General features: G+C 48.3%; 3 protein-coding genes across 3 annotated transcripts; all 3 read left to right on the top strand.

The window, feature by feature from the left end:
* Positions 1 to 81: 81 nt before the first annotated feature.
* Positions 82 to 4,117, top strand: ube2nb (ubiquitin-conjugating enzyme E2Nb). The gene is made up of 4 exons (XM_003972815.3): positions 82 to 227; positions 1,795 to 2,041; positions 2,113 to 2,253; positions 2,759 to 4,117. The coding sequence occupies exons 1-4, from the start codon at positions 198 to 200 to the stop codon at positions 2,800 to 2,802; spliced, it is 462 nt and encodes a 153-aa protein (XP_003972864.1). The 5' UTR covers positions 82 to 197; the 3' UTR covers positions 2,803 to 4,117.
* A 6,482-nt stretch (positions 4,118 to 10,599) lies between these two features.
* On the top strand, positions 10,600 to 18,351 carry nudt4b (nudix (nucleoside diphosphate linked moiety X)-type motif 4b). The gene is made up of 5 exons (XM_003972891.3): positions 10,600 to 11,080; positions 15,066 to 15,176; positions 15,859 to 15,903; positions 16,064 to 16,151; positions 16,434 to 18,351. The coding sequence occupies exons 1-5, from the start codon at positions 10,964 to 10,966 to the stop codon at positions 16,652 to 16,654; spliced, it is 582 nt and encodes a 193-aa protein (XP_003972940.2). The 5' UTR covers positions 10,600 to 10,963; the 3' UTR covers positions 16,655 to 18,351.
* Positions 18,352 to 18,478: 127 nt separating this feature from the next.
* On the top strand, positions 18,479 to 23,997 carry pkp2 (plakophilin 2). The gene is made up of 13 exons (XM_029825323.1): positions 18,479 to 19,133; positions 19,395 to 19,465; positions 19,975 to 20,540; positions 20,619 to 20,757; positions 20,984 to 21,191; positions 21,258 to 21,435; positions 21,850 to 21,967; positions 22,060 to 22,221; positions 22,378 to 22,554; positions 22,634 to 22,787; positions 22,863 to 23,046; positions 23,116 to 23,203; positions 23,462 to 23,997. Exons 1-13 carry the CDS (start codon positions 18,965 to 18,967, stop codon positions 23,519 to 23,521), a joined length of 2,274 nt encoding a protein of 757 aa, XP_029681183.1. The 5' UTR covers positions 18,479 to 18,964; the 3' UTR covers positions 23,522 to 23,997.
* The last annotated feature ends 1,425 nt before the right edge of the window (positions 23,998 to 25,422 follow it).

Raw genomic sequence — 25,422 nt, 5'->3', positions numbered from 1 at the left:
AACAAGCTGTTTTCCAACCGACATATAAAACAGTAGAAGAAGAAGTAGTAGCCGATGAAAAAAACTAGCGTCATAGTTTGTGACGTCATCTCAAGCCACCGGAAAAGCGAGTTATCTGACTCCGCCCCGCCCTCAGTCAATCCAACAGTCTAAAGAGAAGGCGAGTCCAAGGCTAAAAATATAATAGCTAACACAAGATGGCTGGTTTGCCTCGTAGGATTATTAAGGTACAGTTTATACCACGTAGCGTTTATATATATACCATTTACCTTAATTTGAATTGTTACAAAGTTATTATGTGGGGATTCTGATCTGAAAACCGATGCTATCTAACGCGGAGCGTGACGTTAGCGCGGTTAGCAAAATTAGCATTTATCTAGCTAGTCATCAAGATAGCTCGTTGGTCCGTTTGTGCTAGTGATTGGTTTGGCACTTCCTTGTGTGCGAGTTGTTCTTGTTGCAATAGTTTTTTTCAGTTTTTGCATTGATATTCGCATCATAAGTCGGGAAATAATAACGGCGTCTCCCAGTCTTCCTATGAATGGATTTGCTAAGTAAGCTAGGCTAGCAGCTGTAGCTTTACTCGGTGACTAGCAACACATGTCGATCGCTGGACCTTTGATTTCGCTGCTTTAGATGCACGTAGTGAAACCCATACAGTAAAATCGGGTTGCTTCTGAACGACTCCCATAGAATAATGTGAAATCCATGGCCTAGACTGGGGTCTCCTCCCTCCACCGCCCCGCAGCCTGGCCGGGCCGGGCCGGGCCCAGCGGTGGGCGCGATCAGCCGTTTCCGCCACATCAAGCAGTGATTTTTTTGGGTTTAAGATCGTTTATTTTTCCAACGGCATCAACGTTGACGAGGCGGGGGTGGGAAAAAAAAATGACTCGACTTCCTTTATTGCAATGCACCTTTGAACGGCCGCAAAATGACGTTTTTACCAACAAACTTCCTGTTAAATGCAGCTGTTTTAGTGCACCTGCGTGATGGAACAGCTACATGTTAGACATGTTTAGACAGTAGTCTCACTGGTATGTCATTATATTGACCCGAAACTAGAGGTCCTGTTATGTTAAACAAATTATTTTGAAATCCTTTCATGTAAATGGTGAGTCTGATGGGGCCGACACACCTTCACCTGCCTGTCGACACCTGGGGAGTTTTTACACTGCAAAGCCTTCATCTTCCGTCCACTTTTAAATTTTGCATCTTGGATTCTTTAAGTGAGAGTCGAGAGGTGTCTAGAAGCTGTCTTGTGGTTGGTTTTGCTTTCCACACATTTGCGAACAAATGAAATAACTTCAACACAACCCACCTGTCCGGATTCTTGCCGCCCCCCCCTCACCTAAATTAAACCAACGCTGTTATTTGCAGCTTCATCTTTCTCTTTCCTTATTAGCAAGGCCTGGAAATCGATTGGCCACCAATCATTTTGCAGTTGAGATCATCTCTTCTGCTTCCTTTTCTCTCTCACTGCTCTTTTTTTTGTTGTTTCCTGTCACTATTTATGTTGTCGACCTGCTTTGAGTTGCGTAGTTGCTTCTGCAGAGCAGGTTCGCCGCGATGGGACGCCTGTCGTCCCTGGAGCTGAAGTTCAGATCCCCCAACCTGTGGTGTTGGAAGTTTCACTGAACCATCGTAACTCGTCACCTTTGCAAAGAAGACAACTTTATTTTCTTGCTCACCTCAGAATCACGTCCTCGTCTCCAGAGCTTGAGGGTTTGGGGGGGTGGGCATCGATCTCCTTTCCAGGTCTCAACCACGACTTCCTCTCTTTCTGTCCGCGCTCAGGAGACACAGCGGTTGATGGCGGAGCCCGTCCCAGGGATCACGGCCACGCCCGACGAGAGAAACGCACGCTACTTCCACGTGGTCATCGCAGGCCCTCAAGACTCCCCTTTTGAAGGAGGGACATTTAAACTTGAACTGTTTCTTCCAGAAGAGTATCCCATGGCAGCTCCCAAAGTGCGATTCATGACCAAAATCTACCACCCCAACGTCGACAAACTGGGAAGAATATGTTTAGACATTTTGAAAGGTAGGAACGCCCTCGCAGGTCTGTATGCATCCGCCCGCCTTCCTGCTGTTGCTGACCCTCCCTTCTTCCAGATAAGTGGTCTCCAGCCCTGCAGATCCGCACAGTGTTGCTATCTATCCAGGCATTATTAAGCGCTCCCAATCCAGACGACCCCCTGGCAAACGACGTCGCAGAGCAGTGGAAGAAGAACGAAAGCGCTGCCATCGAGACAGGTGAGCGGCTGGTTGTAGCCCCCCCCCCCCCATCCCGAAAACACCCGTGACCCTGAAAGGGCGAGAGGCATCCGATCGTTGTGAGAACCACCAACGCTCATGGATGAATCGGACACTGGGGAGACAGAATATGGTGATCAGAGGAAGCACTCGATCACTTCTACTGATCGATCAAAAACGCCCCAGTGCTCCTCCAGTAACCCCCCCCCCCCCCCCCCCCCCTCGTGGACCAGCCCAACTGTGGACCAGGAGCCACAAAGACGTGTAGACGCCCTTTTATTCTCTGGTTTTAGCTCGCTGTCTGCTGATCCCACCTGACTTTTGGTGTTTAAACGGTTTTCTCACCTTTTTTCAAGCAATAAAAAGTTGTTGTTTTCTTTAAAGAGCTAGAAAGTGTTGTGTTTCATGCTGTGCAGGGTTGTTGACGCAGGCTGGCCTCTGCTCCAGCCTCTGGGCGCCTGCTTCCTCCTGCCCGGTGTTTAAATCTCTCCGTCTCTCCCCGCAGCCCGAGCATGGACCCGGCTCTACGCTGGAAATACCGAAGTATAGAAGAGGAGACGAGGCGCCTGAATGTGATCCACACAAATGTACTCCTATTCTGTCAACATTTAAATTTAACAGACACAAAAAAGTAAAAAAAAACAACAAAAAAAACAACAAAACAAACCAAGATAAGATTATGAGTCCACATCTAAGAAAGTGAGTTTTCCTGCTGCAGACCTCTGGGTGACTTATTTTCCTCTCTAAGGTGCATTAATGTGTGTCAGACTTTACGTTTTTCCCCTCCCCCCCCCGTGTTGCTGTTGAAATGCATGGACAGAACGCCCCCCCCCCCCCCTCACAGTCTTAAACACACATGCAGATATGTATCTGAATGAGGACATGGTCAGCACATTAAAGCTGTTCTTTTAACATGGCTGTCGACACATCTGTTTCTGTCAGTGCTGATCCGGGACCAGTGCCGCCGCAGTTGCCATTTTATCAACACGAGTCCAATTTTTTTTTTTTTTAGCCGCCCGGAGACGACGACATGCTCTGATCTCATTTTTTAGATTGCCCTTTGCTTCATCCACCACTTTCCTCCGTCTCTGGGGAGGGTGAGCAGGCTCCTTCCTCACTTCTTTCTTTTTCTTTCTTTCTTTTTAAAGGGTTGCGGGTTATTTAGCTGTTTTAATTCCTTGTTTTAACCACGTCTGTGTCCGTTTTAGTTTCTGTTGGGAACCGTAACCAGGCTGACGGGAGAGACGAGGCTCTCGCTCACCTTTAAAGGCCCGCGTTTGGGATTTTTCTCCCTCGGTGTCACCAGTTACCTGGTAACTGGTTATACCTGCTCTGGCTCTTACTGTGATGGTGACGCGATGTTCCAACGACCAGTTAGACGTCTGTCACTTGGTTGAATCTGTAGATCTACATAAAAATCCTTAAATGCTCCTTTAAAGGTGACATCAGTGGGATCATACCTGACTTCCATGTTGCTTCTGTATGCTTGTCTGAGGGAGGACTGTCACTCTGTTGTAGTAAAGTTTTTTTTCTTTGTTTGTTTGGGTTGAACTGTTATCTCTGCGAGTTTGCCGTTGCTTAGATTCGTGTCCTGTCTCAGAATCACTGTTTCTCTCTGCATTTACTCAAGTCTGGAAGACGGAGCCTAAAACCCGGTTAATTTATTGTCCCCCCCCCCCCCCCCCAGAAAACTGTCACTCACTGGAATTTAGAAGCATCTAGATCAAAACATCGAGAGATCAAACTGATGAAACTACTCCCCGTGTGTAAAGGAAAAATTAAAAGGAAAAAAGAAGCATTCTGTTAAGTTTTGCAAACATGGCTCTTCAAATACTCTGTAAATAAAGTTAAGTTCAGTAAGTAAGTTGAGGCTCCTCTGGTTTGTGTTGTGCTTTAGCAGATGGTCGCATGGGAGTTATTTAAATACGAACCTTATATTAAATGTATTTATAAAATCGAGTTTATTGTCAACACCACCGAGTTGTCCCCCATCTGTCCAGCAGGGGGCGTCCTCGCCACGCTTAAGTGGCGTCTGAGAAGTGCAGGCTGAGCACTAATTTATAAAAACCTGTCACGATACACGAAAGAAAGGCTTCGTTCCCCCTTTGTTGCTCACCTGAAACCAAGAGTTTTGCATTTTATAGCCGTGGTTCCGTTCTTATGGCAACGGTGAGTCATTGGAGCTGGTTTGTCAACCGGCTGAGAGGAATTGCAGGAAATTATCTCCCCATCTGAGATGTATCTGGCCAAACATTAGCTAACTCGCAGGCAGTTATGTGTTTTGGAACCCTCCATCACAAGCAAAGTGAGAAAAAAAACGAACGTCTCCACATAGTATAGCTAGATAAATAATAAAACGGTGTAAATGTTCGAGGTTAAACAAATGGCTAATCAAAAATCAATCATAAACTAACGAGATAACAGCCGTTTTTAGCTAAGCTAAATATCACCGTCGCCGAGGTTGTCAAAACATCCCAGTTTAACAAGTGTAATGAGAATTAATATGTTCTGGTATAGATGAAGACAATTTTTTAATATTTTCTGAGTATTAGAAGGGAATCAGTTGATCGATTTATTTGCTCTCTGCGCACGCTTTATTATGCTAATCATGTTAGCCTAGCGGAAGCCTGACACTTTCAAAACATGTAAAATAGTGAACTTTTTACTATTCTTCAGGATATTTTATCCAATTCTAAGTCATAACTCAAACTAAAACATTCATATATTTTTTTTGTTATTTTTATCTGTAGATGAGGGAAATATACTAATCAGCGCGACAGCGCGTGAAATTGTCTTCGCACGTGGTGGGAAAACTTCCTGTTTTGGTCGTCGCGTGCACCGGCGTCAGCAGCATCGAGAGGTCTGACATCATGGCCAGGAACGGTCCAACTCGCTGCTTTTTAGGTTTCCATCAGCTGTAGCTTCTGGTCCCGCGGTGTCTGGTCTCCCGTCCGTGCTTCCCCGCCTCCCCCGTCCGTGCTTCCCCGCCTCCCCCGTCCGTGCTTCCCCGCCTCCCCCGCGTCCGTTTCAGTCTAATCTGCGCCAGTTCTGGTTTCATAACCCGCCTGTCCCCCACTGCAGAGGCTGCTGCTGCACCTGGACCACCCTGCTGTTACATAACCACCCTCCAAACCCTCCCAGCCGTGAACTGAAGGTCAGTCGGCGTAAAGAGAGCCACAGCTGGTGTCCACACATATTTGGGGTATTTCTGATCACAGGACCGACTTAAGTGCTGCTCTGTGTGTCAATAATGATTTTATCAGGGTGACAGTTTGGCGATTCCAGGTGAAATACAATGAGTAGCTCCACACTCTTTGAATCAGCGGGGTTTAATTTTTTATTATTTTATTATATTTTAAACCCAATATTTGCTATTTTCCATTCATGGAGTACCATTTTACCTCTCCGGGCTGTACTTATCCCAAGTGTGGGCAGGAGAAAATGTTTGGTAGTCCTGTGTTTTTGTGCTGTAATATGCCATCATGCTAAATTGACACTGTTTATGTGTTGCCTGCTTTGTCATTTCATTAGCATGTTTACATATTTGTGGCTCTGGAATATAGTCTTGATCTATATATATACATTGCTATATTGTCACTGACGTTGCCTACCTGGAACCCACTTCTGTGGTTATTAGGGGTGTTTGCAGGCAGCAAAGGAACAAGGTGTCCCGGGACATCCTTTCACCCACCCACTGTAACAGCTAGACCGGACAGACGGGTGTGTTTATTCTACAAATGCGCAGCTCGATGTCCTCGCGGTGGCACAAAAATGGCACTTGTTCTGGCGGCGCCCACCCAGTCGCAAACACAGAGTGACTGATTTGAGTCAATCAATCAGACCTGGAATCAGTCGCTGTGCCTGGAAAGATCTCGACTGTCTAAAACACACACGCCCATCTATGCTATGTTTGCGTAATCAGGGGAATCCACCGCCGCCCCGCCAGGTAAACAAGGCTGGGACGCCGTTCTGGGATTGCCGCAGGAGGAATTCGTGCTTGAGTCGCGCTGCTGCGACAATGGTGATCAATGATGTGTCAAACGCCGCGATAACGGCGGCTGACACATCTGTATTTGGCTGAGTGTTGCTTGAATGGGACGAAGATAAGATTAACACAGGTGATTGTCGGCACCTGGCCTTTGAAATAAGTCTCAGCTTCTTGCAATGGCAACAGAAAGTCTCTGGAACTCTTTATTACGAGCATTTAGAGTTCATCCTGTCAGCATGTACCTACAGGAGCTGTGTTACGTGATGTGTAGCCGTCCTAGTTACCTCTGTCACGGGTGGCTTCTGTGGTAAAGTTGTAACTCTGGTCTAAGGTTTCTCATGAATCTGTTGCTCGTATGACATTTAAGTTGTGTCGTCATTTAGTTTTGAGCTCAAATACCATCTTCTTCTAGCCTGCATTGCTAGCCTCATTAGCTTGATTCTGCTAGGTTGCTAAACAGATAAAAGGGTTCTTAATTAATGTTTAAAGTTAAAATAATGGGAATAGATCCATCAGGCTGCTGGAAGCTGTGTAGTCCCTTATGTTATTTATCGTTCCCTGTCTAAATACTTTGTAAAATCCATCACACACTCGCCCTGTGGGAGCGTAAAGTCTCGGCCATGAGCCGCGAGATTACGTGGAATTACTTTGCCAAACAATGCGAACTTTAAGTGCTGCCATTGAGGCGGTAAATGATTTTCCCATGTCACTTAACACACTTCCCTCTGCCTTTTGCCGCATCCTCAGGGTGGCGAGGTGGCCGAGCAGAACCTATGGTCACCATGGCAACCTCCACAAACACCCGTGAACGCGCCTTTAACGGGACGTAATCCAGATTAGATTACAGTGGCGATCCCAACAAAAATGACGATGCGGGCCATTTAGTTATGACGTCAAAGCCCTACAGTTGGTGCAACCCCCCCCCCCCCCCCCCCCGGCTCCCTCTGTCTGTATTCAGGTCACTTTTTCTTGCATAAGAGCTCATTTATAAAACAGCACCACACCTCAGGGATGAGGAAAAGCCTCATCGTATAGAAAATATCTGCACTGGGAGGGTTCTGCTGCAGTAACAGCTGCTGTCGCTCCACGCTGCCTGTGTTTACCGTCATGTCTCGGTTCAGGTCCGGTTCGGCACATCGGTGCTGAAAATTCTGAATGTGTGACAGAACAGACGAGACGCTAGCAAGGGTCGGGGGTCACCGTGGAGCCTGATGATGCAATTGCTTCTTGATAGTCAGCAGAAAAACGGACGTGCTCTCTGTCACGACTGACAGGAAACCTCCTAATGTTTCAAAGCTTATTCTGGGTGGTGTGTGTGGGGGGGTGGTGTGTGTGTGTGTGTGTGTGGGGGGGGGGGGGGTTGAAGGTCAGCGTGGACAGAAAAGGAGCAAGCGAAGAATTGACATCTATTTCTCCAATGCGTGCCATCGGCTCTCTGGGTTTTTCCCTGAAAGATTTTCCCACGTCGCGTTAAAAACGTCGCTGTCTGGCTTTGTTTATGCCCCCCCCCCACCCCCCCGCCCTAATCTCCGCATGATTACAGAGCGTCTGCGTTTTTTTTGTCCGACTCGAACCGCACAGAAACATCATTGTGAAGTGGGGGGTGGCGTTCGCTCGCAGGTAGCCTCTGCTGTCCCAGCCAAAGTCCGGGCAGACCTTAGCTGGGACATACTTGAGCCTTTTTTACCGACTGTTATAAAAATAAGAGCCTGTTTATTCCCATCTCCCTGCGTCTGTGGGCAATTCCTCGCTAAGTGCTGTTTATGCATGTTGACTCTGGAATGGTCTCATAATGACATTTGCTCTCATGAAGGCCAACAACTCTCCGTTGTGCCCTTCAGATATTCTGCCTGCAGCCTTAAGACCTGAAATTTATTTATTTGTGTCCTGTTCCTGTAAACTGTGAAGAGAAATCGCGACGCCAGTCTTCTAAACTGCGAGTCGTTCCTGTTAGCACATTCGCCAGGAAGCTAAATTTTAACAGCGCTAGCTTGATTTAATAGATCAGGCCCAGGTCTTTTTCTTAAAGATTTATAACCTTTCAACACATAACTGGCTGATTCAAAGCTAATTAGCTTTATTTGAGTGATATGGTGCCATTTCTTGCCTGATTAAATCCACCCACTAATGTGTTAAATCAAGCTCTGGTGGCTCACAGCGACGGTGAGGAAATGCCTGCATGGCGGACATGGATCAATTTGCAGTCAGGGGCTCTATATTCAACTGTGACAGCAGCTCACATCCATCTTTGGGACCTCGAGTGGCCGTCAGAGGCCCACTTCATCATTGAAGCTCATCATTCATGAGCTCTATCGCCTTAATTCTCCCGGGCGACATCAATGTTTGTCACACGGCGTGCGTAACGGCGGGTTTCATCAAATCTTATTTTTAAACCGGTGTCTAATATTGGAGACATTATGAGAAAACAGATGGTCTGGGCTAAAATTAGCCCCGCAGATACTGCGTGATGATCCATTCACTAAATTTAGGGCAGCGTAATTCCTCATTGTCCAGAACGGGTTCAGAAATTTGGTTTTAGAAGCATTTCTGCTCGGCTGCTTTTGGAGAAAAGCCCCTCACTCACATGTCTGGAGGCTCAGGTCACAGAAAAGACTTATGAGTGAGGTAATTAGCTCAGGATTTATGAGGGGTAATTGGCCACAAGCACTGCAGAGCAGATCACAGGAAAAATAAAGGGGCGGATTAATCTCCGTGAGCATTTCCGTCTGTATATTTATCGTAACTTGAGACCGCTGTGTCATCTGGAAGCAGATGTTCTTCGACTTTCCCAGTAAAGCCGGGACACTGGCCGTCAGTTCTGGCTCCTTCGCGCCTCCATCCATCTCAATGCCAGGCAGAAGAAACTAGATCCTCGCACCGCAGCTAAAACAGGACCTCCTAATTGCCTCCTTCGCTATGTGGGAGGATCATAAACCACTTTATGCAGCACAATGACAGAAACAAATGCTATCAGGAGCAAGAGTCTAATTTTGATCCAATATAAATAATTACCGGCATCATCTATCAATCAGAAATGACTTTATAATTCTATATATATTTATATATCTCCTAATTTTGTAAGCGATGCCATCAGTTTGACTCAAATAAACACATCGACATGAATTATCAGCGAGGCTTCAGCATAACATAACTGTCAAAACAAGATTAGTGACATGCTACAAGTTGACCCGCAGCTGTTTTTTGGTCACATTCCACTCATATCTGCTATTGTTTAAACGATAACGCCGCTCGCTGTGGTCGTTTTTAACGATTTCACGGGTTATCTGGAGGGTCATTTACGCAAGATAGTGCGCAACACCGAGCCACAGCAGCTCTGAATGACACGTTCACACTGATTGATCCAGTTCCACTGTCCAAACTTATGTCTTGGTTTTGCTCTAACGCGTTTACGTGCACAAATTTGATGTCCGTGCACTCAACACAGCGTCCTCGGTGTCAAAGGCAGCAGGAGAATAACAGACCTTGGATAATAATGACAGACCATCCATTGATCAGAGGAGAACTATTGATACACAAAGATAATCAGTTGATTGTCATTGTTCAAAAATCTCCTGCTTATTCATCACAGTTTTGTTTGTTCAGCACCAGCCTGCAGGTCAAAGGTCACTCTTTCAGCTTGATACACATCTGGATCCTCCTCACAGCCATTGCAAGGCAAATTGGTGATTTGAAACCCATTGATTACATTGTTGAAAATAGATCAGCTGAGAGCGAAGCGGTTTCATTGTGTGAGTCAGTAAATAATGAAATATGAGTGGAAGAGACAGAAAGATAAAGATTTTAAAAAATGGAGCTGAAGAAAAAAAAACAGCTGTAGGAAATGACAGCTAAAGAAACAAACAGTCGGAGCTGTCGATAAAGGGGCTAATTATTAAAGGGAGTATTCCTTTGCCCGAAACTGCAAGTTTATCATGTTGTGAAAACATGGGAGTGCCATCAGATATGGGTTTCTTTTCCAAGAAAGGCACCTTTTCATAGAGAACCACCTCTTAATCTTATTCACATTGTATAATTTCTCAACTAATTGAGAAATTAGTCAACTTCTCAACACACTGGACCCTCACATGATCATTAGTTCCTTTAGTCACATTTCAGTTTACACTTCCATTATATTTCCTCAAAACAAGACACTTTGTCCTTACGGGAAAGGCTGTGAAACATTTAAATGCTTGTAATGAGGATATAAAGTGTTCCCTGGCGACAGAACGCTGGAACATGATGTTTGATACTATACTTGTAACAGGACCATCCTCGCCGGTGACACTGCTGTTCCTTGTTTTCACCAGCAGACGAAGCCCCGCCCCCTCAGGCCGAACCAACCAATCAGCGGAGGGCTGTCTCACAGGACTCCGGTCCGTGTGAGTCAGCGGCCATGCGCATATGGTTCCAGAGGAGGGCTGTGCTTTGTCGGCTACATAGGTTGCCTGTCTGCGGACTTTTACACATTTTCCCGACTGGAAATCACTGGCTGCAGCTGGACGGAGGGCTTGTAATTTTTCCCCTAAAGACGCCGCGTTGATGAGGAGGACATAAGGCCGCTTTCGCCCGACGGCTCCCCCGGGACCGCTTCAACGATCTCATCCCCCTCGTTACCGACCGGACCGCGGATGCAGAGAGCGCCAGCGATGCGGCGGCTGTGCTGTTAACTGTTTTTGGACCACCACCGCTCCCGCTCTCCATCTTTGGCTGTTTACAAAGTGAATGACGCAGAATAAATATAAAATGAAGCTGAAGCCGAACCAGACCAGGACATATGATGGAGAGGGCTTCAAGAAACGAGCCGCTTGTCTGTGTTTTAAGAACGAACGCGAAGAAGAGGTGAGATTCCGTGTCTCTCGGGGTCATATGAACCGTATTTAGCTGTTTGGTGTTAGTTTATGGCCTAGTCGTAAGCAATTTCTACACACTCATTCAAACAAAACCTGGTTAATCGTGGCTGTATTTGTTCGGTAATGCGTGTTTTAATCCATGGCACCTGCTTCTAAGTGTAGCTGCAGTTTAGCAGTATTTTCACACGTCGGTCGGGGTATCTCTGTTTTTTATTTTTATTTTTAATGCATTTCCTTGTTGTGACTTCTGCCTTGGGATGCGCCGTGGGCTATCCAGTTCTGGCTAGTTTTGAAGCGCACGTAGAAAAAAGGGGAGAGGGAGCCTTTATAAAGTTCACAAGCATAGAACAAGCTTGCGCAAGCCGGTTTCTTTCACAATAAAAGCACCAACTACTGAACACCCATTAGAAACAGTGCCGCGTTTAGAGTCACTCTCTTATTCTGAAGGCGCATTTCCTCGAGTTCCTGTTTGCTTCCTGCCAACTTGAGTAACGCAAGGGGGCGAGGCAGTTCTTCGCATGCTTACCCCCCCACCCCCCTTTCCACGGCATCTGCAATGGCTTTTTTTTGGGGGGGGGGGGGGGGGGGGGTTGAATATATAGGTCAATGGTTCATAATTAGACACATTATAAGTGTTCACCTAGACATATTCATCCCCGCCGGCCATACAGCGGCCATTCATGAACATGCTGAACCCTGCCGGCCTTGAGCTGCGTAGCCGTTGTGTGCATAAATGTTTAAAGGGGCCGTCACCTTTCATAAATATTGACACTGGAGTGACATACTTTCTTGTCATATCTTGGAGACTTTTGCTGGTGATGCATCATGCAGTCGGTCAAGTACTGGCATAAACACCTACCTGTGTTGTTTCTTACACCCAACCTCATGACATTGTGATATAGGAGGCATTAAGAATAAGTGCATGTGAATAACTGGTAGAAAAGTGAGTATCGGTAGAAATAATATTTAAAAAAACTAAAACTGAAACAGTAAAGCGCCAACAACAGGTGTATTTGTGTCACTGTTGAGTTCAGGAGGCCAAAGATCACACTGTGAGGGTTTGTAAGTTTTATTAATGTATGAATCTCAGTTTTAGGGCGTATCCTGTGTGCTCTAAAGATGCCCCAGTCTGTGCACATGGTATAAACACAAGGTTACACAATATGCTTTTAACGCGGACCAGTGTGGCGTGGCTGGATCCCTGTCCGAGCCCTCGAGTGTTTGGCTGGACAGCAGATACGATCACCTCGGTTATGTCATCAGCAGCTCTGAATGCAGCTTCACAAAAATTTTCTACGATTTCACCTGCGTTTACCTGCGTCGCGACCACATTTTGACGCCTGCCGGCTGCGGTTGTTTGCTTTGCGCTCGATATTGTGACAACAGAAGTGTGTAGGTTTGACCCTCGCACTCAGGAGTTTCAGGCTTTGACGGGCATGCCTGGTCACGCACTTACAGCCGGTCGGGGGGTACCATTACACCCATGCGCTCGGTGTCGTTTGTTTATAGCCTAAACGCACCCCTGGACGCACAATTACTCCCGAGACACCGCGGTGTAATGAGAGCCATACGTGCCGCTTTGTGGTTGTTGTGGTTTGGAGAGGAAAAAGCCGAGGCCCCGGGGAGACGGACACCGCCACGGCAATTAACCGCCGAAGAGAGGAGACGGGCTACCTGGTGGAGGATGGCGATGGTACTCAGTCTGTGCGGAGTGTTATATCATCACAGCTGTTTCCGTTGTTGCGAGCTAAAGCCAAGCAGCCAGTCAGAGCGCCGTCTCTCTCGTGGTCGCCGACTGTGATTTAATGTGCGGAAAACACACAAAGGACTACTGGTCCAGGCTGTTTAGGATCCATTAATTCAGTATTTCTAATAATGTCGCAGAGTTACTACTACACACACTTCTAACGCCAGGCGGTTGTTCCTGTAGGCTTGTTTTTCGATGTACATTTTCCTCGTAAACGGAAGCAAAAACCTGACTTGAGTTTCCAGCCGTTGTCAAAGCAAACGGGCCCGGATGGAGTCATTTTCTGCGATAAAGACGTAATAATCGAGAGCATTAATGCGGCAGCTCTCGATCTAATCAGCCACCGTGGGTGGATCCAGAGTATGGAGGTGTCATTGATTAGTTAGCATCTCATTTATGATCCCAATGTTACGGTGTAAGATTAGTACCGGCTCAGCCGTGTTGCTTCCATCCTTCTGCCATGTACCCAAGGTTCTTACCCCCCACCCCCCATTGTATTTTCCCAGAATGGTGTGGCATTTGAAGCCCTCTTTATGTGACAGTTATAGGTCTTCCCCCCGTAAAGGCAGGAGGTGTTTATGTCCTCCACCGCGTCGAAGGAAGCGGTGCCCCCGTGTTCTGAGTAATGACACCTCAGCATTTCAGGCTGGTTCTTAAAAACCGGAGTCGATGCTCGAGCATCGTCTGGTTCTGGGCTGATGCCACAGCTGTCTGGGAGCTATTTATACTGTTGTTCATTTCAGTGGAGATTTGCAGTATAACGCCGCTTTCAGGGTTTGTCTGTCTATTTTTTGCAGGCCTTGTCACATCCCAGAACCAAACCAGTAAAATGTCACTGGGTCACACACACTCCACACACACACACACACACACACACCGAGGTTTCTCCTTCACCCTGGCAGAAGTCATTTGCATTCATGATTGCTGTTGTGCTGTTTTAAAAGCAGGTGATCTGGGGAAACGGGTTAAATGTGTCTCTTTTTTTTTCCTTTTTTGAACTTATTTGACATCAAGTTGATCTCTCTTTGTGAGGAGGCAGCAGAGCGTGACCTAGGGGAGCCTCGGCTCGCTTCACGTGCTTCTTCCGTGCGCTTCAGATGCTCCCACGTCGGTGCATCGAGTGTTGTCACGCTGTCTTCTGGAGAGATGAATCAGTGGTTGCAGGCTTGTTGTGAACACAAGGGCCCCATTTTTCAGAAGAGTGCCTGTAAAAGGCCGAGCTGATGCAGTTTTTTTTTAAGATTTCTCATTGTTGCTAATGGCTAGCAGCGCGTGGGCACCCACGGTGTTGTTGGCAACTGCTGGATGGTTATGTTGAATGTACATTCCTTGGCGAGTAAATCAAGCAAGGCTTCTTAATCTGCTAAGCACATATGCGCACACGTGCAGCTCCTGAGTTTTATGATACGGTTATTTAAAGGGCAAAAGTTCACCCTCGGTTTGTTTTAGCTCTTTGGCAAAAGCCAGCCCTGCTCATTAGAGAGCTCATTCCAACAACTTCCAAGGGTAAGCTTTGCCCATTTCTTCCTTGTGGTGGGAAGACGGCAGCGGACCTTCAGCAGCTGTGACTGCACCCGCCATCAGGAAACAGTCTGACCGGCCCCGGACAGGCAGCCCCGCTCTGGTCCTGACCCGGGCCGCCTGGGAGCAGACAGGTGGCTGAGGGCTGCACGTGCAGCAGAGGGATGACACTGATCCAAGTGAGAGTCGCCCAACGAGCCTGACCCCGGGGCTGTAGGATGTCCTCGGAAGGCTTCAGATGTCTGCACCCGCAATCTCATTAGGGGACGTAAAGGAAGATATAGGAAGGCTGGATTAGGTGACAGCCTGACTCCTGGATTACTGGATGCAGACAGATGACGAGGCAGGTGTCACCGCGAGCTGCGCAGGTTGTCAGCGCGTTGGCTTGAGCTACAATTATCTGTTTAATGACTGCATCCTACACCGACCCTGCCAGGAAATCAAACAAACTCTCACCAGCGGTTGCTATGGCGACGCGCGGCGCGTCACGGGCCGACCGACTCGCGCTCTGAGCGCTCCGCCGGCAGTTTCTGGTGCTGCTGTCAGAAACCGCAGACGCAGGCGTATGTGATCTGTGCGTATCAGTGCACGCTGCAGCGTTGGTGTAATTCAAGCCTCTTGAGGGTGGGGGGGGGGCAGCAGGGGCAGGTTACAATCCATTGTTGCTGCGCTGCCCTCGTCCTGACGATGTGCTGTGTGTTTACAGGTGTTGCTGGTGAGCAGCAGTCGGCACCCAGACCAGTGGATTGTCCCCGGGGGTGGGATGGAGCCAGAAGAAGACCCCTGTGGCGCCGCAGTGCGAGAGGTGTTCGAAGAGGTGAGGTGAAGTTTGCTCCGGTTGTGGGGGGGGGGGGGGGGGTGTCACGGACCTAACGTGTAGACATTAATGTATCAGTGCCTGGTAGATATCCAGTGCTGTACTGGGACCAGTCTTCAGCCTTGTCTTTCCATAAATACAAGAAGCAGGGGGAGATTCCTGCGGGGTCGGGGTGTCAGTCGCCAGGGTCTGTAGCGTCCGTGCTAAAGTTGGCTCCTGGCTGGATTCTTATGCGTTCACAGCTCCAGGCCGGCCCACAGGGACATGTCAGTGGGGCAGTATGACACTCCAGGAGGGCAGAAATGCCAAATGTCTTAAATATCAGCGGTTATAAAAAGGTCGGCCTGTTTTCTGCTCCTCAGAAAGGCATCGTCACGCAGCCGATCTTTGGAAATAAGGAATGAAAGACGCGCGGTCTCGGAGGAGCGAACGGTCTGAACGCAGGCGTTCGTTCTGCGTTCTGTTCTGGGAAGGTTGTTTTCCAGGCGTTTGTCTTCCACCCCAGCGCGTGGGCGCTCCGGCGCGGTGGGATGGACCTGTTCTCCAGAACACTGATCCACACAGCAATACGTGTTGTTTTGATAACGGCTTTAGGTTAAACCTTCTGCTCGCGTTTGCAGCGGCGTTGGGAGGTAATTAGTGGGAAAACTAAAGCTTCTCCTGTGTTGTTTTCTCCACCCAGGCTGGTGTGAAGGGCAAGCTAGGACGTCTTCTCGGTGTGTTCGAGGTAAGTTCATGTGCCTCACAGAGGACACTTGGCACCTGTATAATTGGCACAGACAACCAGTACACGATGCAAACTGCCAGCACTGAGAGAAAAGGATGATATTTGCAGCGTTATTGTATATGTTACGTCATGATTTATGGCGTGTTTGTTATCCCCAAAGCAAAACCAAGATCGGAAGCACCGGACCTATGTTTACGTGTTGACTGTGACTGAAACGCTGGAGGCCTGGGAGGACTCTGTCAACATAGGTACAGGCTAACTTCATCCTCACCACACACTCTTACTTATTTCGGTGGAGGCCCTGTGGACGCAGGTCCTAAAGGCGTGTTGGCCACCGTAAATCTGACCTGTCGTTTTACAGCTGTCAGCAAATGCAGCTCCGTTTACTGTGCACTCTGGAGTAGATATCACAAGGGGGGGCATTCTAATGTATGATGGGAGCTGTACACCAAAGAGTCTCAGGTTTAGTCTTGAAATTTATCAAATCATTGACGTACCCGTCTCCTAAACTGCTCTGTCGCCCCCTGCAGGCCGCAAGCGGGAGTGGTTCACTGTGGACGAGGCCATCAAAGTGCTGCAGAGCCACAAACCCGTCCACGCCGAGTACTTACGGAGGCTCCAGCTCAGCTGCTCCCCGACAAACGGCAACTCCATCCTCCCGAGCCCGCCGGCCAACGAGAACTACGCCCACTACAGTGCCCCGGCCACCGCCCCCTCGACGGGCAGCGTGCTGGGAACCTCCTGTAGATAGGACTGCTCGAAACGCTACACCTGTCCGACCCGGACAGCTCAACGTCTGTACAGTCCTGCATGAATCTTCAGACTCTTTGGAGACCCAGCGTCTCTCCCGTGTGTATAGTTTCTCAACGTCGAGGACGGGACGCACCAAAGCCGCCGCCAGAAACGGAACGGAGAGGCTTCTGGCGGCGAAACCGTGGATACTGCTGTCACCCAGAGGAAGGAATGCCTTACAGCAACTCTGAATGTCAGATTCGGGTCGTCTTATTTCACATCCACTGTCATTTATTTTCATTTCTTTAGCTGAACTGATGCAGTTGCTAGTTAATAAAAGAGTTGTAATCTTATTTTTGACCCCCCCCCCCCCCCCCCCACAGTCCAAAGCACCACCACATGGGGAATGTTTCAACATCTTTAACACAGCCTAACAGATTAACTCCTTTACTTGATTAATCGTGCTGTTAAGAAGGAAGATTTTAGCCTGTCGTCGAGTGTCTGAAGAGAACGAGTTTATTTACCTCCACTGGGTCAAGCTGACTGGCCTGAGGACCTTGCTCCCAGTCTCGACTGTTTTCCCATGATGTCACAGTGAAAGTATTTAAGGTGTAAGGTTCATCTCTGCCTTCCAGGCTTCAGCGGCCGCTGTTACACCTGTAGAACATTTACAGCGTCGCGAGAGGGAAAGCGACGGCGTTGAAATCCAATTTCAGGGCTGCAGTTTCCGATTAAATGTAAATTACACAGAAGTGATGGGGAATGAGGTGCCCGTTCTTCAGTTTTGAGCTCCAGCCTGAATCTGTTCCTCTTTCCCCGTCTAACCCTCAGAATCGGTAACCACAGATTTGTAAATAGCGTTAAAGAAACACAGAGCGCGTGTTTTTAACCGGACTGGACCTGTAAAGAAAACTTTAAACCTTTTATATGCATATATTTTTTAACGATGTACGGGAAGCGAGGTGGAAGCGGAAAACAAACTTGATAACGGCGTGTTCTTGATGACGACGTGGTTCGTAGTGGCTGGTTTTGTGCCTCAAAATGACTCTAACGATGCTTTTTTTTTTCTTCTTTTTAATATAAAAAGGATGGAAAACTGGATGAACAGTCCCAAATGTGATATCAATTTGGATCGTACCAACTCCTGGAATGCTTCGGAACCCTCTGGTGGATTCCGAACATTCCTCCCAGGATAGATCAGTCTCGGCCTCTTATCGGTGACGCCGCCAGCTGTTGCCGTGGCAACCTGGAACGTGTGTGTCTTAGGTTGATGAATGTCGAAATGTGATGTGCCAAAATTTGAAGAAGCGTCAACGTTTGGGTGGGAAATGAGTTCTCTGACCTTCAGAGTGACCTTGTGTGTTGTTTATTGTTTTGTTTTTTTATTGATTGACAGGATGACACTTTATCCATGCTGATGTCATCCCTTTACCAACCTAAATAACTTAATTTGGACAGCAAAAGTTCCCTTAAATACAACCCGGATCCCCATAAATGGGCTTTTTTCAGGGATCTTTGGGTTTTTAAGGGCTTAAAAATCACAGGAGTGATGATAATCCCACCATTTCCAACAGTCTGGATTAAACTTTATTATAACTGGATTTTGCTCGGCCTGGTTGTGTGGTAAACAAGATTTGGAGCCATTTTTGTCATGACTATTATGTAAACAGTGTTATGAATGTGAGCCGGACTGGAGAGATTAAATGGGGGTAATCTTAATTTGCCTGCTGTTGAATTCTTCTACAAGCAAATAAAGGCGTGCCCGTGCCTCCAGCATCAGATCATATCAGAACATTTGAGTAATTTTGCAGCTTTGACGAGATTGATGGAGCCCTCAACTAAAAGTGTTTAATAGAGAGATTATTCAGCAGTAATTCTGATTTATGTGACGTGGGACTGGAAGTTCTTCTGTCTCCCTGCGAAGGTTTCAATGACAAACACGAATGACCATAAAATCTAGACACATCAGGGAGGCCAAACGCTAACTACTTAATCTTTAATGCTCAATCTGGATGTTGCGAAAAAATAAATAAACATATAGAGAGTATAAAAGCCAGTTTAGCTTAGCTTAGCTACCTTGGAGTTCCCACAAACGGACAATGTTGTTAATTATAACAGGGTAAAACCTTTTTGTGTGTTATGATCCTGGAGATGGATCGTAAAACCTGACAGTTGGTGATCAGAAGAGGAAGTGACTGCAGACACCTGACACCTCACCTGTAGCCACGCCCCCTCCCGCCCACCTGAGGGGGACAAAGGCAGCTGGACGCACCTCCGCGCTGCAGCCGCCTGCAGTAATAACTTTCTCCTCTTCTCGGAGTTTCTGACGATGGAGGAGCTGTTCCTCAGCTCGGCCCAGGGCGACTCCAGCCTGGCTCTGCCGGCCGAACCCGCCCGCAGATCCGCCACCAAAGTCGGTCCGAAGGAGCGGAGCGTCCGCGTCCAGCAACAGGTCCAGCTGACGATGGCGCGGAGGGCTCGAAAAAGTTCTGCAAACGGTAAAAGTTGTGTTTTTAAACTCAAGAACCGCTTCGATAACAAAACACGAGCTGATCATTTAGCTGTCACCCGGACCAAACGCGCAGTTCTGGAGGAATTTGTGCCTCAAAGTCGTGCTGGTTTAACTGGTTCCTTCAGTTTCATTCATTGTAGAAGGTTCTGCCGGAGACGGATGAGTCTGTATCAGTCGCGCCACGTTTCCTGATTAGAGCAGCAGCTGTAACTTTACACTCCAACAAAACCTCCTGGACTCGTTTCAGGTGGTTTCCACTTACAGAAGAGCCGAGCCAAAAGCTTCGATGATACAGAAACACTTTTACAAACCGCAAAGGTATAAAACACACACACAAACACACTTTCTCTGCAGTAGCTCGATTCTCTCTTTCATAATCCGATTTCTGGCGTTGTCCGATTATCCAAGTGTAAACGTCATGTAAAATACAGCATTTATCCTAATGAGAAATCGGACGAACGTGCACGTGCAGAGACCCTCAGACTTAGACTAGACTTTATTGATCCCTTGGCATGACTCCCTCAGGGAAATTTGTAATACCAGCAGCAAATTATAAGAACAAAAGAGCAGAAACATGAATGACAACATGAATTAAATAATGTAAAAAAGATAAAGCACAAACAATGAGAGGACAACAATGAAGCATGACACTAGCATATAGCCTATTAGCAGCTTTATTAGCTCCTACATTGGCACAGCTAGCGCTAGGAGACGTCGGCACGTTCGACACGAAGGTTTTGGAAATAACAGGAGGTTTTCTGCTGTTCCTGATTGAAATGGACTAAATCATTTCTGAATCCCTTTTATTTGGTCCTCGTGATTCACAGGGGAGCGATTTGGGCATCGTCAACCTCTCGTTCTCCAGCAGCCAAGTTCGAAAACCATCCAGACGGGTGGAAGTTTCTCCGCCAGTGACCCCGGGATTCGCCTGTTTCAGCGGTACCCCCCTTCAGTGGACCTACACCCACCCGGGGCTCCATTGGTCCCACAGGTCGGCCGCTCTGTCGCACGACTCCTTTCATTCGGACTCATTTCGGCGCTGCGCCTTCCCCGAGGCAACCGTGAGGTCACCCGTGTCCCCGCGACCTTCCGAGAGCTTCCACGGAAGGTCGCCGCAGTTTTCGAACTCTGTCCAGCAGAGCGCGAAGTCTGGATCCCAGAGGAGTTTCAGGCAGGAGAGAATTGCTGCACAGGGACAAACCGGTGAGGTCAGACTCGGCGCCGTCTGTCCCGACAGAAGCCCGGCCTGGTCGGCTCAGGTCCGGAGGGAGCGCCGCGACCTCCGCACGACGGCGCTGCGGCAAGCTTCGTTCCCTGGCGTGGAGACGGATGGGTGGACCCCGCTGGAGGAACCAAGCGTACACCAGCTCCACACCCAGGAGGTCCCCCCAAGGTAAGATGGAGCTTTTACCCTTTTATTGGCCTCGTTTTGGGCCGTCGGGAGTCATTTCATCGCCGTTTCCTCACACAGGAAGTCGGAGAACAAGCTGCCGGAGATGACGGTGGAGAGAGCCGTGAGCCTGCTGAGCAACGGCGATGAAGACACGCTCCTGCGCGCTGCCGGCCACATCCAAACATGCTGTTTTAGGAGTGCAGACACTAAAAAGACCGTACGTTAAGGTTCTTTTTTTTGTCTAAAACATCCATTTCACCTCAAAGTCTGGTGAACTAGCAGGCGAAGTGTTCCGAACCAGCAGAATCACTGATATCAGTCGGAAGCTAGCAAACGTAGCCACAATAAAGTGACTTTATTGCCTGTGGTTTGGGGATGGTCAATGATTACAGAGCAGCCCAAAGGCCATCATCCGTCAATCAGTAATCCGCTCTGCGCTGCAGGTTTATTTCCTCCGGGGGATTGAGAAGCTGGTGCGCCTCCTCCGCAGCGACAGCGAGAGCGTCCAGCGCGTCGCCGCCGGGGCCCTCCGCAATGTCGTTTACCAAAGCGGCGAGAACAAGATGGAGGTGAAGGAAAAAGGTGGCCTGGGCGCCATTTTGCAGGCGCTGAGGAGCAGCCGCGACGTGGAGACCCGGCGGGAACTGACCGGTCGGTTTTCTTTGCTGCTTGTCTGTCCTCTCGGGACGCCGTGGTGAGCTCTCCCCCTTTCTCCAGGGCTTTTGTGGAACCTGTCATCACATGACCTTCTGAAGGAGCCTCTCTCTGCAGAGGTGGTGTCTGTCCTCACCAAGTCGGTGCTGGTGCCCACGTCGGGCATTTCCGAGGGGGAGAACCCGAAAGACGACCTACTGGCCGACGACGTGGCTTTTCACAACGCCACCGGCTGCCTACGGTAGGTTCTACCGGATTCTTGGCGTTAATTGATGTTTTTGTTCGTTTAGGATTAGGATGATTCTACAAATGTAATGACGCCGGAGTTGCTGCAGATCAGGGCCCGAAGCCTCTCGGCTCAAACCTTCCGTTCAAAGCTCGGCAGCATATTTTCTCGCTTGGATGTGAAGACGCATCCTCACTGTTTCTAAAGCAGCAGATGTCGGAGGCGCCGCTTCCCCGGCAACTGCAGCCAGATCAAATGAGTCAAATGCTGAATTATTCATCAAGCGCTCTCCTCCCGCTGCTGAATTCACCCGGCCGCCGCGTTCTCAGGCACCAAGAACCCGGCCTTAAAAGTCAATAACGTGGAGAGGTTGAGCCGAAAATACGGTTTCCTTTTCACCGGTAACCGATGACGCGTGGTTGGTTCCAGGAACCTGAGTTCTGCCGGCCCAGATAGCAGGAAAGCGATGAAGGAGTGCGAGGACCTCATCGACTCGCTGGTGTACTACGTCCGAGGAGCCATAGCCGACTACAAGACGGACGACGGGGTGAGATGACAACGACCCGCGCCCGAGGATTTCTCTGTGGATATTTGAGTTCTAAAAACGTGGGGGTTAACGCGCTGGCGTCTGCTCTGAAGTCCACAGAGAACTGCGTCTGCATCCTGCACAACCTGTCCTATCGGCTGGAGGACGAGCTCCCGGAGACGAACGTGCGAGTCCTCCGGGAGTCTCGACAGAACTTGGCTAACAGGCCCAGGGCCGTCGGCTGCTTCGCTCACCGCGGCACCAAGATCACAGAGGTAATCTGGCCATGCGATAATCCCCACCGACAGTACAAAGGACGCCCTCGTGCTGCGTTTAAGCGCAGTCTTCTCTGAAATCTTCCCTTTAAACCTCGTGAACTCATCAAGAAAATTGTATAAACACTCGCAGAATCAATACTTTTTATTCCCCAGCATGTGGAGGAACAGTGCCCCCTGCTGGAGGAAAAGTCCAACCCTCAGGGCACCGAGTGGCTGTGGAGCACCATCACTGTCCGGATGTACCTGTCTCTGCTAGCTCGCAGCGTGCGTCACCGCACGCAGGAGGCCGCCCTGGGAGCTCTGCAGAACATCACGGCCGGGAACGGACCGGTAAGATGGGTCGGGAGGGTTTCTATAATGCGGTTCTGCTGTGGCCGATCGACGTGAGACTCTCCCTGTGGCCCGGCAGCTGAGCGAAGCCCTCGCCTTCAGTGTTGTCCAGCGGGAAAATGGTCTCCAGCAAGTCAGGAAGATGCTGGAAGACGGGGAGGGCGATGTGAAGAGAACAGCCGTGGCGCTGGTCAAGAACACCTGTCGTTTTCAAGAGCTGCACCCCGTCATCGGTACAGGTCGCCTTCCTCAGAGCGGAATTCAGCCACCGTCCAGATGTTAAATGTGTGACGTTTGCCGCCCTCAAGTTAAACAGGTGCTGCCGGAGCTGGTGTGGATGCTGCCTGGCGACGACGGCCCCGCGGACGCCACCGCGGTTTCAGTGTGTCTCATCCTGAACCACCTGAGCCTGAGCGACCGGCAGCACGTTGGGGCCATCGTGAAGGAGGGGGCCCTCCCAAGGATCGTGGGCATCAGCAGGCGTGACTGCAGGTCAGTGGGGGCCACGCACGACTCCGCTAGTTTATCAGCACAGTTTTTATACTATTTTAATTTCCTTAGAAACGGACCAAGCCGAGCGGGTCAGGCAGCACGTGTCCTCTTGCACACTATGTGGAAGTACAGTGACCTCCATGGAACCTACAGGAAGGTGAGTCCAGATGAAGCTTTACTGAAGGTCCAGCTTGTTTGTCGCCATCTAGTGGTTGGAATAGCAACTATCTGTTCATTTAAATAAGGAACTAATATAGTTGTAACTAAGTTCTTCAGTCTGACAGTTATGAACCATCCAGGTGGAGGTATTCCGGGTTGCCACTCTGTTTTTATAGACAGCGCCGCTAGAGGGCGCCAAAGGGTCAGACGTAATTAACCATAATTATTATTATTCATCTGTTTCTTGTGTCTGCAGTTTGGCTTCAGGAAGGCTGATTTCATCCACACCAGGAACACAAAAATTGTTTGCACTTGATGGCACTGACACTGCCTTTTTGAGTTTTTTTTACTGACTTTACTGCCTATTTTTATTGCACAATTTGTAATTTCTAAACTGCAGTTAAACATAATGTGACTTGATGGCCAGGTTATTCGGCCAAACCGCTTGTTTTTAAGTAAGAATTTAGTTGACTTTCTTTTTAAAAATGTATTTATTCAGTGTTTACTTTCATCTATATACAGGCAATAATGGCACTGGAAAATGGCTGTAAATGACTGCCGCATTACAAAAATGACCATTTTTCTCCTTCATGGCACCATTTGAAGCACTTCTGTGTTTAAATCTGCTGATAACCAAATGTAGGTTTTCCTAAAGTCTTTTTTTAGAGATGTTCTGTTGATAGAATTTAAACAAAGAACCACAACATTTAATAACTTTAAAAAAAAAAAAAAAAAAGAGTGACCTGTACATAAACGTGTTTATTAATAAACCCCTAAACTCAAACATCTGCACCAACCTTTGTTTCTTTGTGAAAGAGGTCGACTCGTTCACCAAGAGGTCATCCTCACCGCTGACCTTCTCCATCTGAAGCCTGACCTGCAGGGCGGCGTGTCACGGGGATTAAAATCTAATTAGCTCACGTGAGATCTCAGCTGAAAAGTGTTGGGCTCCTTCCAGGCTGTTCTGGAGTGGCTGGACAGGGTTAACGTTCCAGGAGGGGGTGGATTTAAGGTCAGGACAAAGTTGGAGGGGAAGTGAGCTTTAATACACTTTATTAAAGAAACCGGCTACACAAACGAAGCGATGCAGCAGGTGTTCCAGTCCCGGCTCACCGTCGCCAACAAAGGCTTGTTTAAAAAGACGAATCCCCTCCGAGACGGCTGGTGCCAACTGGGAAATCTGCAAGCGCTCCGCCTGATTACAGGCTGCTTAAAAGATTCTTAATCAAATCAAATGAGGCCCCAGAGTAATGGAGGCTGTGCGTCAGCCGTCATGGTGACGGAGACTCTTTCTGAGTAGGACCCTTTTTTTTTTTTTTTTTTTTTAATTTATGTTCTTCTGTTGACCCCAGTCCCACTTTTTAGCCATTTTTCTGATCAACTCTTATTATTATTTTTTTTAATTTTAGGACGGCGTGTGGAAGGATATAACGCTCTTTCTGGAAAAATGTCTTTCGCCAGCAGGGGGCAGTGTTGTAACACAAACACACCCGCGATGATCCTCAGGATTTTAAGGACTGTTTTCTTTCTGTTCCCAACAGACACATTTATCCCCAAATAACATTAAAAATGGCCATATTTATAAGCCCTCGTGTGTTAATGTGGCCCAGCCCTCAGATTAAACCCTCAGGCTTCCTATATGAGGGACAAAAGTCCGCCCTTTCCTCCTTTTTTGTGACTAATCTCCAATTTACCCACTCAGTGTGGCTATTTTTGGTGACAAAATCTGTGATTTTCAGACGTTACAGCTCTGGCGCAAAGGGGGACAAAAGCTCTGAAGAAACCAAATCCTTTTACAAAAGCCTGCTTGTCCTTCTGTGGCTCACTTCGCTTTGAGAATTGTCCGTTTTCTTATTTCGCCAGCAGAGTGCCTCATCCTCTGGAGATAAAGGCGTTGACCCGGCCGATGAACCATCCCGGGATTAATTGATGAGAATGATTTAATATAGATCCTGAATATGTTTGGCACAACCCTGAGGCCATTGTCGGGTGTCGGGTCACCCGAAAGAAGGTCGAAACGGATGAGAAGCCCAGCAGATGAGAAGCCACCATGTTTTATACAGAGAAAGGATTCTTTCATGGGCCTCATAACAGTGGAAAAAGTCAAAATGGACCTCCTCCTTCACACTGATGTCATTGTCACGGTGTTGGCTCTCAAGGTCGAGTCGCTAACCGTTGACGCGATCACACGGGATGTTCTGAAACTAAGTTGCCGGA

Source organism: Takifugu rubripes, chromosome 18 (genome assembly GCF_901000725.2).
Source record: "Takifugu rubripes chromosome 18, fTakRub1.2, whole genome shotgun sequence".
Classification (NCBI taxonomy): Eukaryota; Metazoa; Chordata; class Actinopteri; order Tetraodontiformes; family Tetraodontidae; genus Takifugu; species Takifugu rubripes.
The sequence above is the reverse complement of the archived record's forward strand: the minus strand, read 5'-3'. Positions and strand labels throughout refer to the sequence as shown.